Below are 16,186 nucleotides of genomic sequence, written 5' to 3' on the forward strand. Positions count from 1 at the left end.
TTTATTTTAAGACATTTGATGTCAACATCTGAAACCTGGATAGAACTTTACTGCTCATTTTAACTGGTGATGAAAATTGTGTTCTCCACCTCTAGGATAGAACTTGAGACCAGAGTTTAACTCAGTTACCTGTAAGTAGTACAACATGGCTTGACCCCTGGGTCAACCAAAATTTGCTTAGCTGTCTAAGATTCTAGACACCCTATTTCCTTTGCCCAATCTAATTTCAAAAGTGTTCCTTCCATTCAAACCCTGCTAGGTAGAAAACTACATAATCCTGTTTGTCCTTTCAACACTTAGGTCCTCCACATAAAAACCCAGCAACAATTTTCTTTGCAACATTGTAATTTTAACATTTTTTTTTTTTTGTACCTGCGATCAAACTCAGGACCTTATGCTTGAGAGGCAGGTGATGGAACCACTGACTAAATCCCTAGGCCTCTAAAACTATTTTAAAATTACTTTTTAAAAATTCAGCAGTCCTGCAATTCAGTCATTGCCATAATCTGCTTACTCTCCCATCTATTCTCTGCCTAGCTTTAGGATCAATTCTTCTAGGATCCTCATTTTTTTCAGACACTAAATCTAAAGCCCATTTGGTATTGAAAATCTCTCCTGGGAACCATGTGATCCATAGTAACAGTAATTATAAATATTTGTATAACTTAAAAATATTTAAAATTAGTAGTGACTCAAATCTAACAATACAAACCTTTCCCATATCCCGGACACTTTGGTTCACTTTCAGTGACAATTATAAAATATAATCCATGTTACAATTGCAGGTTAATATGTACTGTTTCTGCATGTTTCATCTTAAGTTATTCTACCTGCTGCTTTAATTTTTCATCCACAGTTTTGGCTTTCATTCATTGCCTCTTAATATTGCTTCTGATTGATATATATTATCTTTGCTTAAGCTGGGGCATCCATCTTAATATACTTCAACTTTCAATACCATATCTCTAACCTAATCAAGTACTTTACCCCTTGCCTTCAATTGTCTTCCAGGCTGACCTCTAAACTAGAACTTTCTATTCCAGATAGGCCAAATTATCTCACTTGTGCTCATCTTGTCTACATTTGTGTACAGAATACAGTAATAGGGAACAGAATTCCATCTGACTTTAGCCCAAAGTGCCAAAAAGAATGTTTGCTTTTAACATTCTACTGGTCAATGTGGGTGGAAATTGTAATATTAAAGGAAAAATTGGGCTTTATCTGATTTCATTGCTGTTCAAGTGTGAGTAGTAATAATACATTTATTTGAGGTCTGCAATAAATAGTATAGAATCAGTTGGCATTTCATATTTACTTTGCTGAAAATAATCAACTTCTACAAGTCTGAAAAGCTGAACAAAATCAGTACTGTTTCAAATTAGTTACTGTTTGAAAAACAAACCAAATGGCTTCTTCATTAAGGTGTGAGAAAATTCCATAAAATATTTCAAACATAAAAAAAGAACCATGGTTCAGACTTTCTATAGCAGTGAAAGAGGTTTCACTAAAGTATAAATATAATCTAATTTCATTTAAAAAATCTGAAGCGTTTGGCACAATTAAAACTTTGCTGTCATTTTTAGACAATGGAAATTTTCCAACAAGTATTTGAGTCTAGGTATTTCTTCTATTCTTATTAAGAATTTCTTCTAAATTAAAAAGACCATCTTAAAAGGATCTTGGCCCACAGATTTGAAAAAATAACTTCCAAAGTGATCAGAAAACAGCAAATGAAGGAAAATGATGTTATAATATGCATTCAATTCTAAGTCAGTAATGTTGGCCCTTTGCTAACATAACTTTACATTCCCACTATAATGCTATCAAGCATTATTAGCTGAGAAACTGAAATATTATGAAACTTGTATAATGTAAGATTAAATAGGAAGAAAATGGCAGATCTATGAATCAACTGTCGGTGAATCCAAGCTCAACCTTTCTGCTCTATTTCCTTACAACAGAGACTTACTTTTGGAAAGGAAGCAAACACGATTGAAGTACAGCATATTTTCCATTTCTATAATATAGACTATCAGTTCTTTATCATCAGAGCCCATCTTTCTTATATAACTTTATCAGTCCCTATTAGAGTAGCAGTATCAATAAATGTTAAATAACAAGAGGAATCATCATCACTGTGCCTTAAGAGTGCCAGGATACATTATTCTAACTGGGATTCACCTGGAAAAAGGATTTTATCAAGTTTAAAATGGGTATGTGGAACCCTTTCAACCTTTAGCTGATTTTAAACATAGGGCATAGGATGATGAGGAGAGGACATGCTGTTGAAACATTATTTGTGATGTCACTGTTATTCTAGATGAACTGCAAAGAGAAAAGAGAACTGTGGTTAATATGATATGACTACTTCAGAAATAAACTTTCATTGGAGTCAATTCATAAAGATAGACATTTTATAGGTGACACCTAGTATTCTGATCCTGATATTATTTTTTCTCTAGGATAGGTAGAAAAACAATATATAAATTTCTAACTGAAACTGTAATTTTCTGGTCTATTGCTTTTAATAAAAGATATGAGAAAAACACAAAGACAAACATCATAAAATAACTTTTATACAGGATTAAATCTGTTTACATATAAAAAACAGAAAGGACCTCATTACAGTTAGATTTCACATAAATTACACAGATTGACTTTTTAAAACTATTCATTTTCATTTAAAGTCCCTTTTAAAATTTTTATTTTGAAGGCACAGTGCATGAAATAAAGACTGAAGCACTTGAAATGAATGGTATTTAGGGAAGTCATATAAATAGCTATAGATAGTTCTGGAGCTGGGGAGTTTCATTCTGAGAAAATGGAGAGGTGAAAAGAGAATAAAAAATATCATATGTCCTATCTCCAGAAAATTTGCAGCATGGCCAGCATAGAATGTAGTTAGTACATTCATGTTATGCCATTTATACAAATCATAGTCACACATATTTACATAATTTTCATTCAGTTGTCTCAAAATGGTAACCTACTTTCAAATTTAATGTTTTCTTTCAAATCAAAATCAACCAGGCTAATATTCTGAAAGTCAAGTGGAATCATTAATAAATTATTGCCAAAAAATAGAACTGGGTGTTGGGGGAGATTTCGTCATGAACTAGAAACCTAAGTTTGGTTGACATTAATCAAGGACCCTAATCACTCTCCCAAAATGACTTTAATTAAAACAAATCAGAAACCCAGAGTTACCAGAAAATTGCTATGTAGAAAAATCATTGAACAATAACCATAGTGGAATTTTTAGTAATAACAATAAAGCAAAATATTGGGGAAATTTTGGGTTGCTACTGTTAAAACAATTCCACTACAGACTGTAACATAGAACACTATTATAGCATTCACAGCCAAGAAGCTTTTAATACAGCAGGGACAAAACCTGGCACAAATGCATTTCTGGCAACAAGAATATAAAACTAATGCTGAGAGTGTCAACAGAGGAGCTGGTCATGGTTACTGAATAATCTGGTGTTAGCTCAGAAACACAATAAACTCAGACGTCAGCACTACCTTTATTTATCAACTCATAATTAGTTGTTTAATATTCACTAATTCAGCAAATCTCATTCAGATGAAAGTTACTGAAGATTAACCACCAATCACACTGAGCCAAAAAAATACAATGTTTCCTTTCTGAAAGATTACAAAACCCAAAGCAAATTCCCTTCAATCAGAATTGTAGGCATTCCTGAACTGGATGGGTACTCAACTCTGCTGCCACAGTATTCCACCAAGTTTACATCACAACCATAGTGTGTCTTTCTGAAATTGCTTGGAATCATCTTACTGAACTATATAATCAGTACAAGTACATTCACACAGGCAGACAGTTTGAAAATTACCTACTCCATCACTTTGCTTTTATTAAGGAACTGGGAGGGGAGGAAGGCTTACAAACTGATCACCAGGACTAAACCATGCCTTATGAGTAAAAAAAAAAAGGCATAAAACTCAGATTTGGGCACATTACTTAATACTGTGGTACTTACTTGCCTCCACGACTCAAAGGAGATGGAAAGTCTCTAGGAGAAATACTGGAGAAATGTATTCCCCATCCCATATTGCTTCAATGTTTAATATTTTAGATCCACAAATTAAAAACTGAGCAGGGCTAAGAACACAGTAGTCAGGGATCCTGTACATTCATGTTCATAGGTAACATAGGCTGAGAAGGCCTTGTTTTCCAGCTACATGTATTATTTAGAAATTCATTATTGACTTAAGACATAGCAGAATTTGATTTTCCTTTCAGGAAAAATTACTAAAAGAATTATCTGTATGTTCATCTCTTAAAGAAATTTTATATATACTTAAAAGGCAGGGCCTCCAGCCACTGAGATGTATATTAAAATATTAAAGATATATTTAGTTCAAGAGAGAAGTAAATGTGAAGGTATTCTCTAGTGAAGACCAAAGCTAATAAAGCAAAGGCTGGCACATCAAATTTGTTTCATTTCTAGTTGCAATATCCAAGCAGGGCCAGTTACCTGCAAGCCCCTTGTTGGTTTTCTGATTTTACATTCTTAAAAATAATGCTGAGAAAAGTAATACACCACATCTATAAGGAAAATGTAAAGTGTTCTTAGAAGAAATAAGTCATATTTATTTCATTAAATATTACCATCCCACAAACTGTTCTGTGGATGCAGTGGGAGTAAGAGGTGGCAGAATTTAGAGTTGCTACTGTAATACCAGGATTAATACCAAAACAACTTAACCTTGAGCCACCCAAACTTACCACAGATATTTATTAACAAATGTCATGACCTCATTATTCCAGCTAAACAAAATTTCTATTTTGTAAAGCTACTTTGGGATGAATTTCTCACAAAACCTGTTTGAATGACCTAGACAAGTGGAATAAATCACTCCACATGAAGGCTTTGGGATAACTGATACATTAATGGATATGGAATACAATTTGAAGAGATGAGAGCTAGTTTCTTGATCCCCTGATTTAGCACAAATTTAGCAGCAATTTGGCAATTAAAACATTCAAAGGTATTAAACTATTAGATCATTGGTCAGACTCATACTTACAAAAAGCATCATTTTCACTGAATAACATAAGAGGGACACAATAAAATGCAACTATCTGAGACTATCTGAGGTCTTTGCATGACTGGCAGTGAAGATGATACTTTCCCACCACAGAATTGTATCACACAGTAGTCCATAGTTTACATTTTTTTTTTCAAATGGAGGGAGCCATATTTAAAAGCTTTCAACTGAACTTTTAACACGATTGGTTGCTCAAAAAAATCAGACTTTCAAATGAAACATTAGGACAAAGAACCCAATCATTTGCAGAGGCCTATGTAAAGAAGGCTGTTCAAGGTATTTCAATGATAGCATGCTACTACAGGGGAAAAGCAAAGGCTGGAGTACAAAGTATAGATGATATTTTGTATTCAAATGTAGGTTAAGAATATGCAAGTAGATCTCTTCCACACTTCCAGGTATTCTCAGTAGAATTCAGATCTTATATGAAAACTCTAAGTGTACAACATAGAAAAAGATTCAAATTTAGGAAATATTAAAGAATTAGGCATTCCTAGAATAAACTAGTGCTTCACAGATAAAAGCAGCAGCACCTGTGGGTTTTTACCAAGTTAAAAAATAGGCAACATGAGTTTTAACTTTTGCTAGGTCTCCCTCTCAGTTCAAGTGGACATTTACATCTTTCACAACAAAGGCAACAAGTTCTCCCTTAATATGGGGATATTCAGAACTTTGCTAAACCTTTCAAGAGAGGTAGTGAAATCCTGCTTACAAGCACAGCCCATCAGTTATGATCTAGCCTGGAGACAGAAAGACAAATGCGGAAGCCCATTTATTCATTTCCTAATGCTATGTAAGTTTAAAAATCATTCAACCTCCATTAAACCTGAATAAGAAAAACTCCAGCTATTTACTAACTGGAGAAGAGTACTCCTCTGTAGGTTGAGAAAAACCTCAAGTTTTTAAAGCTTTATGTCAGAATCTGACTGCTGTCCCTGCTTTAATGTTTCTGGATTCTTTTGGCCTTTAAAATAAAGAAAAAAAGCTAAAGCCACTAGTAAACACCTTATGTGCAAATTACAACATCCACCAGTTGGCTTTATGCTGTGATCACATAAGCTCCAAATAGCTCACTTTAAATTAAAAAGAAAAACAAAGTGGCTATTCCATCTCTGCTGCATAAATAGAAATCAGATTTTTAAAAAATGGTAGAGTACTTTCAGGAAGAGAAGTTCAAAACTGCCAGCAAAATTCACAGAAAGTACAGATTTAGCAAGTTATCTTCCCAAAGCTCTTTGAAGAAACAAGACAGTCTTCTCTTCGTAATGTAGTGTCTCCCAAGAGGAACTGTAATTTTTCTTAGTACTTAGCTGGGAGATATGCAAAGTATACTTTTCAGTGTTTGCTAGAATATAATGTTTCCTCTTCCGTGTCTGTTTCATCCTGGAACTCATGGCTTAGGAGGGACTTCTTGGAGCCAGTTGACATTAGGCGTATTTCATCTTCATATTCATCGTGATGTTGCCTGAGCCGATGAAAACCATCCTTGTGTCTGTTAGACTTGATTGAACAGATGCACCAAATAATACAAGCTGTTAGAATCAATGCTGACATGGTGGCACCTGTCAAACAAAAACCATCACGTGGGGATGTATTCCTTAAGGATTTGACTAAGCAGCTACTTAACAATGGCACTTTTAACAACACACTCGCTCCTCACTTATTCTTATTGTACATACTTAAGAACAACTTATTTCTATAGAAACATTACATGTACAGTATGCAAAATTAGAAAACATAGATAAAATAACCAAATCACAAATCTACATCTTTTTATTTCTATTACCCAGAAATAATTTTTAATTTTAGTGCATATTTTCCCAGCTCTTTCTTTATGCATGTGTATATACACACCTTTTTTCTTTTATCAGAATGAAATCACACAGTCTCTTGTTCAGTAACTTGCTAATGCTTTATTTTAAATCTACACATAAGGTTATCAAAATAAGTCTTAGTAATAAAAAGAAATAAATATTTAAAATATAAATATAAATAAATAAAGTTCACAATAGTTAATGCATGGCAGGGCGAGACTTAAACCATAGCTGACCCCTAATTCCTGTGTTTTTAACCACTAAGTTATTCACATTTTATCTGGTTCAAGCTAAAAACTCTTTATAAACATTTCACATTAGGTCCTATGCTTGTACCATGTTTCCTCTGTCTCCGCTAAGGACCTCTCCTGCATGCATGTAATATATTATTTTCTTCCTAATCTTTCAGTAATTCAGACAATGGCAAAAATTAACCTTGGAAAAAACAAATATTTCCTCTTTCCTGGATGTTGGAAAGCCAGAACTAATACAGATCTAAGTCCTAGGGAATTGTGACCTTAATGTAAAACAAATTATTCACTTACTCAACAATTCTTCATTAAGACCTACTACCTGCCAACTATGATTTTAGGTTCTCGGAAACAGATAAACTTCCTGCTGCCCAGAGATTATGTTTTAGTGGGAGAGACAATGTGGACAAGTAAATGAATAAATATATAATATAATGTCAGATAGTTACATAAGTGGCATCATGGAAAAAACAGGGTAGAGATAGTGACAGGGCATTATGTCAGCCTGTGTGATCATGGAAGGCCTCTGTGGAGGTAACATTTGAGTGCAGATCTGATAAATAAGGGGGAAGCCAGGAGAACATATGGAAGGATAGTGGTTTAGGAAAATCATGTTTAGATGAGACACCAGAAAAAAATGATTAGTTGTTGGTGACTATGGAGGTGATCCACTCTTAAGAATGAAATGACTGGTTTTAACTTTAGCTAAACTATTTGAATTAAAAATTAAAATTTCTTTACCTGATATAGTTACCACAAGCTCCCTTGGCAAACCAAATATCCGGTTATCTGTGTCAAATACTATTACCACAGAACTAGCTGCATCATGATGTACAAAGACCTGGAAAGGATCAAGTTCAAGAATTATGAAAAGGTTTACTTAATGTATACTGTATCCCTGGTATATTCCTTGGGCATTTATAGCAAACCAAGGAGACAATTCGTTGTCATCTAAGGTATACAAAAGGCTATAAAACTTCCCTTTTGTTGCTAAAGAGGCAATGAAAAGATAAAATACCATACTCAAAAAGTGGTTACTCTTTATTTCCTCTGTGAAGCTTTAAAAAGAGCTTCAAAATAAATTGTTCTTAAAAATAAGAATTTAGCTAGGTATGGTGTATATTTGTAATCCAGCTTCTTAGTAGGCCAAGACAAAAGAATTACAAACTCAAGGCCAACATGGGCATTGAGTGAGATTCAGTCTCAGAATAAAATTTTAAAAAGGGTGGAGGCTCAATGGTAGAGTACTTGACCTTAAATGCACAAGGTCCTGGGTCTATCTCCAGCAACACAAAACAAAACAAATCAGAGTTGTACCTATTGTACTCAATTTAAGCTTCTTACCTGTGAATGCTGTTGCTGGTACCCCTCGGCAATGGCATTGATGTTATGGACACCTGGGGCTAACAGCACATGGAAATAGCCTCCCTCTTTTGTGTATACTTTTATTCCTTCATTAAGTACAATGACTGCTTTAGATATTGGTTTTCCAGTTTTGTCTTTAACAAATCCATGAACTCCCTTGTGAACCTGAAAAAAATGTTTATAAATTTATATTTTCATAATGCTAGATATTCTGGAGGCAAGACCAAAAACAAACATTACCTATACAAAATGCCCTATAAGGTTGGCTTATTCCTTCTTTCCCACCCACTGTTGACCACATTTCTACTCATTCAATGCTTCAGCGTCATAAAGATGGAGATAAGAGAAAAGATAGCTCTGATATAGTCAAAGACTAAAGTATTAGAACCCAATCTTCCAATGCTGTGATTTCCTTCCCACCATAGCACACTGACTCCAGGAACAGTGTGATAGTCATATTAAAGAATCTGCAACACCTCACAAGGTCAAATTACGTCAGGTTCAATATAAAATGAACAAAACATTCCTTTTAATATACATTTAAAATAAATATAAATTTTTGGTAAAAGATGAAGACAATTTGTGATAAAGGTTTCCATTGAACATGCTCCCAAGGGAGTGCTTCCAATAAAAAAGGAAAAACTCACCTCCACCAACATGCTAAGAAGGGACTTTTTATTTTCTGCCCACAAGGAAGGGAGTTGTGCTGCACTAGGAAAGTAGCAGCAGCTTGTGTACACAGTGATTTCTGGGCAATGCCCATAGGTGACACTATAATCCTGGAATATAAAGTTCAAAATCAAATTCAGGAAAGGTACTAAGCAAAAATGAGAACAAATAAATGAATAGAATTTTTAAAAACAATAATCTGTTATGCATTTTCCACAAGTATAAGTAAAACCACTCTGTAATAGTGGTCATGAACAGGACAACTCCTAAGAGAGCCCTTGAGGACAGGAACTATATCTAGTTTTGTTTTGTTTTTTTTCAGTAATAGAGATTAATCCCAGAGCCTTCATACTGAGCTACATCCCCAGTTTTTACTTTTGAGACAGACAGGATCTTGCTAAGTCACTAAATTGTCCTTGGAGAATTCAAACTTGTGATCCTTCTGCCTCAGCTTTCCAGAGGCCAACTCATTCTTTTTTGGTACGGGTCCTTGAATTCCGGCCCTTGTGCTTGCAAGGCAGGTGCTGGAACCACTGAGCTAAATCCCTGGCCCTCTCTCTTTTTTTTTTTGGCACCAGGGATCAAACTCAGGACCTTGTGCCTGCGAGGCAAGCGGAAGAACCACTAATCTAACTCATTCTTATAACTTTGGTGCTTCCCACAATGCCTGGTAGGTAGAGGGGCTTTAGTGTTTGCTGAATGAATGAATGAATGAATGAGTTTATGTAGACAGCTAGTGCCCTTCCTAAAATCTGGAATTTTGCTGTATCTCTTAAGAGGCCTAGAGGTACAAGAATAAGCACTTGCCCACCCTGTGATACTCTCAGGGTGAAGCCTGCCAATGACAACATGCACCACCTGCAATACCACAGATACTACCTGTGTGGACAGGTTCAAAAACATCACTTACTGGGCTGGGGATTTAGCTCAGTGGCACTGTGCCTGCCTGGCAAGCCCAAGGTCCTGAGTTCAATCCCTGGTACCAAAAACAAAACAAAACAAAACAAAACAATAAAAATTACTTACCACCTTTGCCCCAAACCTGTTCTTTTTTATAATTCACTTAATGATAATAACTCATGTTCTCATATACCCATCTTGTGAGATAGAAATCTTATCTTCACATAGAAATCTTGTTTTGACTTCTCTATCTCATTATCATCCATAATTTGCCAAAGTCTGTCAACTCCATCTCTATACTATCTCAGAAATCTCATCCCTTGATTCCTCTCCCATTACCACTACCTAATCTAGGCCCTCATTACTTCTTGTCTAGACCATTCCAAACCAGTCTCCCTGCAACAGTCTCTCCTGCCTACAAACTATCTTAGTCCACTGCTAAGAGTGATTTTCCCATAGCACAGCGCCAATCATGTCACTAATCCTTGCTCAAAACCTTTAGTAGCTTCCTGTCCTTACTAAAAATAGCATCCAAAGCTCCAAACACTCTTTTCATTCTTATGTCCATTACATCCCATATTCTAACTAAATGACTGTATATTGACCTCTGTCCATACTGCTTCTTTTAGGAATGTCCTACCTCACCATTTCTGTATCCTAAATCCTTATGAAGGGAAGGCTGCATCTCTGACTAGGTGTAATTTTTTTCTCTTTAATTTCTCAGTATGTTGAGAGCTGCTTTATTCTAGATCAAATTAATTATTTCTATAACAAATATTTGTTCAATAAGCCGAGAAATATTTATCATAGATATAAGCAAAGTACCTCACATATAGTACACCCTTAATAAATAAAGTAGGGAAGCAGACAAAGATGGAAGTGAAGTCAGTTTTTTGGTTGTACATATGAAAAGAATGACCAGCTAACCATCTACTTGCCTAACTTGAAGTAGATAGACAACCAATTAAAATGCTGCCAGAAAGAAATTAAAGAAGATCAACATAAATGAAAAGACATACTGTTTACAGAAAGACAATATTGTTGTCAATACTACTAAAACTGATTTACAAATCCAACATAACACCTAACAAAATTCCAACAGCACTTCTGACAGAAAAAGAACAGCCAATTTTTAACTTATAAGGAGTCCTGAATAACCAAAACAACCGTTAAAAATGACAAAATTGAAGGGCTTATATGTCTTGATTTCAAAACTTACCACAAAGCTGCAATAATTAAACATGTAGGTCAATGAAGTAGAAATGAAAGTGCAGAAATAAAGTTATGCATTTGTACTCCACTGATTTTAATTTTTGGTACAAGGGATTGAAATCAGGACCTTGTGCTTGCCAGGCAGGCACAGTGTCACTGAACTACATCCCTGGCCCTATACTCCACTGCGTTTTTCTTTGGTACCAGGGATCAAACTCAGGACCTTGCACTTGCAAGGCAGGCACCGGTACCACGGGGCTAAATCCCCGGCCCATATTCCACTGCTTTTTGATGAAGGTGCCAACATCATTCAATGGGAAAACAACAAATAGTCCTGGGCCACAACAATTCCACTCCTAACCATACACCCAAAGTAATTGAAAACAAGGGCTCAAACAAATACTTGCATGCCAATGTTCACTGCAGGATTATTAAAAAGTAGAGGCCAGGCATGGTGGTGCATGCTTGTAATCTCAGCACTTAGGAGGCTGAGGCAGGAGAATTACCATGAGTTTGAGGCCAGCCTGGTTATATGGTGAGTTCAAGGACAGGCTGAGTTGCCTATGAGAACATGTGTTTAAACAAAGATACAAAAACAAACAAAACCCTCCCAAAACAAAACAGAAAAACTCAAAAAGTAGAAGCAACTCAAATGTCTATCGATACAGACATTTATTAACAAAATGTGGTATAGACATACCATGGGATATTATTTAGCTAGAAAGAGCAATAAAGTATTGATACATGCTACAAAATGGATGAACTCTAAAAATATCATGTTAAGTGAAAAAAGACACAAAAGGATAAATACTGTACGAATCTACATAAATGAAATATTGAGAACAGGCAAATTGATAGAATTTCTATTTGGTGCAATGAAAACGTTTTAGAAATAGACATAGTGATAGACAACACTGTGAGTATAATTAATATCATTAAGTTGTATAATTAAAAATAGTTAAAATGGCAAGAAAGAAAAACAGGAGAAGAGAAGGGAAGAGAGCAGAGGGGAGGGGAGAAGAAATGGGGAGAGTTTACTATTAATATTGAGTACTGTATCTGGTTAATTTAAGATCTAAGCATATCAAGAAAGATATGACATTTACTTTGCTGTATCAGAAAAGTATTCTTTCACTCAGTAGCCAATATTCATAATTCCATTCAATTGTGTTTTATACCTTCATGCTGCCCAAGTGACTGTGCCACTCTGCTCCACGCATTACTCCTCCTGGAATATTCTCATCTATAAAAGCATAGAAAGACATAGGATCAATAAAACCATAAGGCAAGATACCTACCCCCTTCCCCTCAAGCGACCATAACAGTAATTAAAAACAAAGGCTAGGGAAAAAACTTGCCTGACTTATTTGGGCAACTGGGCTGACCCATGTGCATTGATGGATGATTATTTGCATAAAGAGATGCCAGATGCTTCAGAGTTTCTTTGTTTTCCACTACAAAGAGAAAAATTCACAAGTCAGTATAGAAATCAAACATCCCCAGTGCTGCAAAAACAAAGTATGGGCCAGGGATTTAGCTCAGTGGCACCAAGGTCCTGAATTCGATCCCCGGTGCAGAGAAAAACAAAACAAAAACAAGTAAAGGTACTAATGGTGAGTTTATATGACAGGCTATTACACTAAAATTCAACTTATTTTGCAGTGGTATTTTTTTTTTTAATTTTTATTTTTGGTACCAGGGATTGAACTTGGGTGCTTGTGCTTGCGAGGCAAGCAGTGGAACCACTGAGCTAAATCCCCGGCCCCAATTCAACTTATTTTGATATGTTTTTACCTCATTTAGGGCCTAATAACAAAGTTCTTTGTAAGCTTCAGTGAAAAAAAACCTAAACTAGCTCCATATGCTATGACTCCACAAAGGTTCAACAAGCAAGTACTTAACTCTCTTCAAGGTGCTATGCTTCGGGGGAGAGCAACTCTCCACTGTTACAACTTGGTTTGATATGAGTTTCTAGAGGCAGGTATTGTGTCATATTATATTATTTTTTATTCTCAAGATCTATCCAGATAATAATTGTTCAATAAATGTTGGTGGACTAAATTAAACAGATGTGACAAGATGACTAGACTAAAGCTAGGCCTTCATTAGATTTGACTTCTCCAAGCAAATGTCTGAACTCCTGAGGTATAGAATGTACAATATTTTTAGATTGTTTTCTCGTGAAAGGTACCTAAATGACCACCATTAAAAAAAAACCAAATCGAAGAGGCATTACTTACTTTGAATTTTCTGCCTACATTTAAATAGCATAAATATGAAGTGACATTCTCCATACCTGTCTGCACTGGCTTGTCATATGGGTATGTGACCAGCACAGAACCACCATCTAAAGCAACAGAAAGACTGAAGTCCTGTTTTTGAATTAAATTTTCAATGATGGCTTTAGTCTCAGGTTGGGAGGCATTATCTAAAAAACAGAAAAGTCAAATATAAAATACCAAATCATAAATTTTGCTATAAGTATCTAAGAAAATATTCTCTACTTCACAATCAAAATACTGACTTAAAAAAATTGGAAGATACTTATTTCTCCATAAGACACTGTCTCAAGAAAGATACAGTCTAGAAGGTGGGTTATTTCAGGTTTTATATACACACACACACACACACACACACACACACACACACACACACACACATTGATGACACCCAGACAAGTTTAAGAAAAATTCCTACTGAAAAAAAATATGGTTATATCTTGCTTTAAAAAAAATCATAAGGAAATATCACCTATCTTTGAAACAAAGTAAGATTTTTCAAAAATCAAAGTGTTTTCTGCAGCAACATTTGTAAGAACAAAAAAATTATAAACAAATGTTCACTATAAGAAAATGGTTGAAAAAAGTATTGCCACTGACAAATATTAATGGCATAAAATGCCATTAAAAATGTTAAAGAAGTATAAGTACTGAAATGGAAAGATGTCAATGAAATATCCAATGAAAACAATGATAGCATGATGTGTACAACTAATGATTCCATTTAAGTAAATAAGAAAGAGACCCCTTCAAACAAACATACATGTATATATCTGTTATGGAAATAATTGGCAAGTGACACACAGAGAGGGAGCAGAATGGAAGTAAAATAACAAAAGTTTACTCCATTGATGGGGATCAATGACACCTAAGGGCAGTGCCCTGATTGATTCCCCCACTGGGTTACAACTCCTTTTTTTATAGGATTTTACAGCCTTGATCTCATTCAGTTGGTTACATTGCATTTTCACAGTTCACATTGCTGATATTCAAAACATGGTGTCCAGGCAGTTGAATTTCAACCCAGATGCAGTTCTTTGTTAGGGGAGGTACCTTTAAGATTTATTTAGTTATCTACGCTAGCCAAGAGGAAGGGAGCATGTTTGGTCAGCAAAGCTAACAATGGTTCTTTTCATTTACAAAACTTTTGAGGGAGACTAGATACCTCTGGTGCCAGTTAATTCTGAACTAAACAGAGAAAAGGGCAGAAGTTATCTTACATTTTGACATTTCCCAGGTTTTTGCTATTAAAGTATTCTTTATCATATCTATATCTATATGGTATGTGAGTACATATACATGGTAGAGAGAGACAGTACACACAACTCTATACAAACTAGTGATGGAACACTTCAATAATGCTAAATGAATTTCTACTAAAAAACCTGAATTATTTTTGCAAATGAAAAAGATTCAAATGCTTTTTGTATATCTGTATTCATTTATATCTCAAAATCATAATCTAGACACAAAGAATTCCATTACTCACCTACAAAATAGAATCAACCCATCTAGCAAAGAGAGAAAATTATCTCCAAAGTACCATAATGGCCTAAAAATTAGTCTTACTTGTGAAGTCCGTATCCAAGTCTTTGCCACGAGCATTTGTTTGTCCTATCTTTGAAGTACAGTCTTTCTCTTGTGCTCGCTCTCTCCCATCTGGATTTAGAGAAGGGACAATCACAATCCTGGTCCTGTCAATCAACTAAGACAGAAATAGAAATCAATGAATTCATTAGCTTTATGTGGAACCATCAGGTACCTTCTCATGCCTCAAATAAAAGTATTTATTATTCATTTTTAAATAGTTAATTAGAAAGGCAGAGCTAAAAATAATTTAAAAATGTAAATTCAAATTTTCTCTTGCTCTGAACAAATGTAAAAAGAAACAAAAAGCTAGTGTATGATGTTCCCGGCTACACCCAACCAACCTGGGGGAGTGCAGCTCAGTGGTGGAGAATCCTAAAAACATAAAAACTACTCCATAATTAATGTTCGATAGTGACATAGAAGGGATTAGAACCACACCTGCCAGCCAACTCCAATCTGTTGCCTGCTATTGTACGTAAAGTTTTTTTGTTCCTGTTTTTTGGAGACAGGGTCTCACTATGTAGTTCAGGCTGGTCCTGAACTCACTCTGTACCTGAGGCTGGCCTCAAACCTGCAGTGATCATCCTACCTTAGCTTCCCAAGTACTACGATTACAGGTCAGCACCACCGCACCCAGCTTGTACATTGTTTTATTGGTGTACAGCCTTGCTCATTCATTTACATATGACCGTTTCTGTGTTATAATGGCAGGGTTGAATAGTTACCACATAGAATGTCTGCCTCACAACGCCTTTAATATATACTGTCTGCCCTTTATTAAAAAAAGTTGCGGATCACTGGCTTAAATCAGTAATTAGACTATTTTCTGAATTAAAAATTGAAACATATAGGGCTGGGGATTTAGCTCAGTGGTTCTGCCGCCTGCCTTGCAAGCACAAGAACCCGAGTTCGATCCCCAGTACCCCCCCTAAAAAAATGAAACATATAATTGGAAAATATCAATGTATATCTGGAAACAATAAGACCAAAGAGTTAAAATCAGCATCTCAAAATATAATGAGGTAGGATA

At 35.3% G+C, this 16,186-nt stretch overlaps 1 protein-coding gene across 1 annotated transcript in view; it reads right to left on the bottom strand.

Moving 5' to 3' along the window:
- Positions 1–2,923: 2,923 nt before the first annotated feature.
- Positions 2,924–16,186, bottom strand: part of Cpd (carboxypeptidase D) — an 80,432-nt gene continuing 67,169 nt past the window's right edge. The window contains exons 15-22 of the mRNA XM_010642411.1: positions 15,136–15,271; positions 13,584–13,715; positions 12,646–12,741; positions 12,466–12,530; positions 9,154–9,285; positions 8,486–8,671; positions 7,883–7,982; positions 2,924–6,638 (exon numbers count right to left, since the gene is read on the bottom strand). Coding sequence (XP_010640713.1) covers positions 6,412–6,638; positions 7,883–7,982; positions 8,486–8,671; positions 9,154–9,285; positions 12,466–12,530; positions 12,646–12,741; positions 13,584–13,715; positions 15,136–15,271 — 1,074 coding nt within the window. The 3' untranslated portion in view covers positions 2,924–6,411. The remainder of the gene's footprint in view (positions 6,639–7,882; positions 7,983–8,485; positions 8,672–9,153; positions 9,286–12,465; positions 12,531–12,645; positions 12,742–13,583; positions 13,716–15,135; positions 15,272–16,186) is intronic.

Source organism: Fukomys damarensis, unplaced genomic scaffold (genome assembly GCF_012274545.1).
Source record: "Fukomys damarensis isolate Sample0158 unplaced genomic scaffold, DMR_v1.0_HiC HiC_scaffold_13, whole genome shotgun sequence".
Classification (NCBI taxonomy): domain Eukaryota; kingdom Metazoa; phylum Chordata; class Mammalia; order Rodentia; family Bathyergidae; genus Fukomys; species Fukomys damarensis.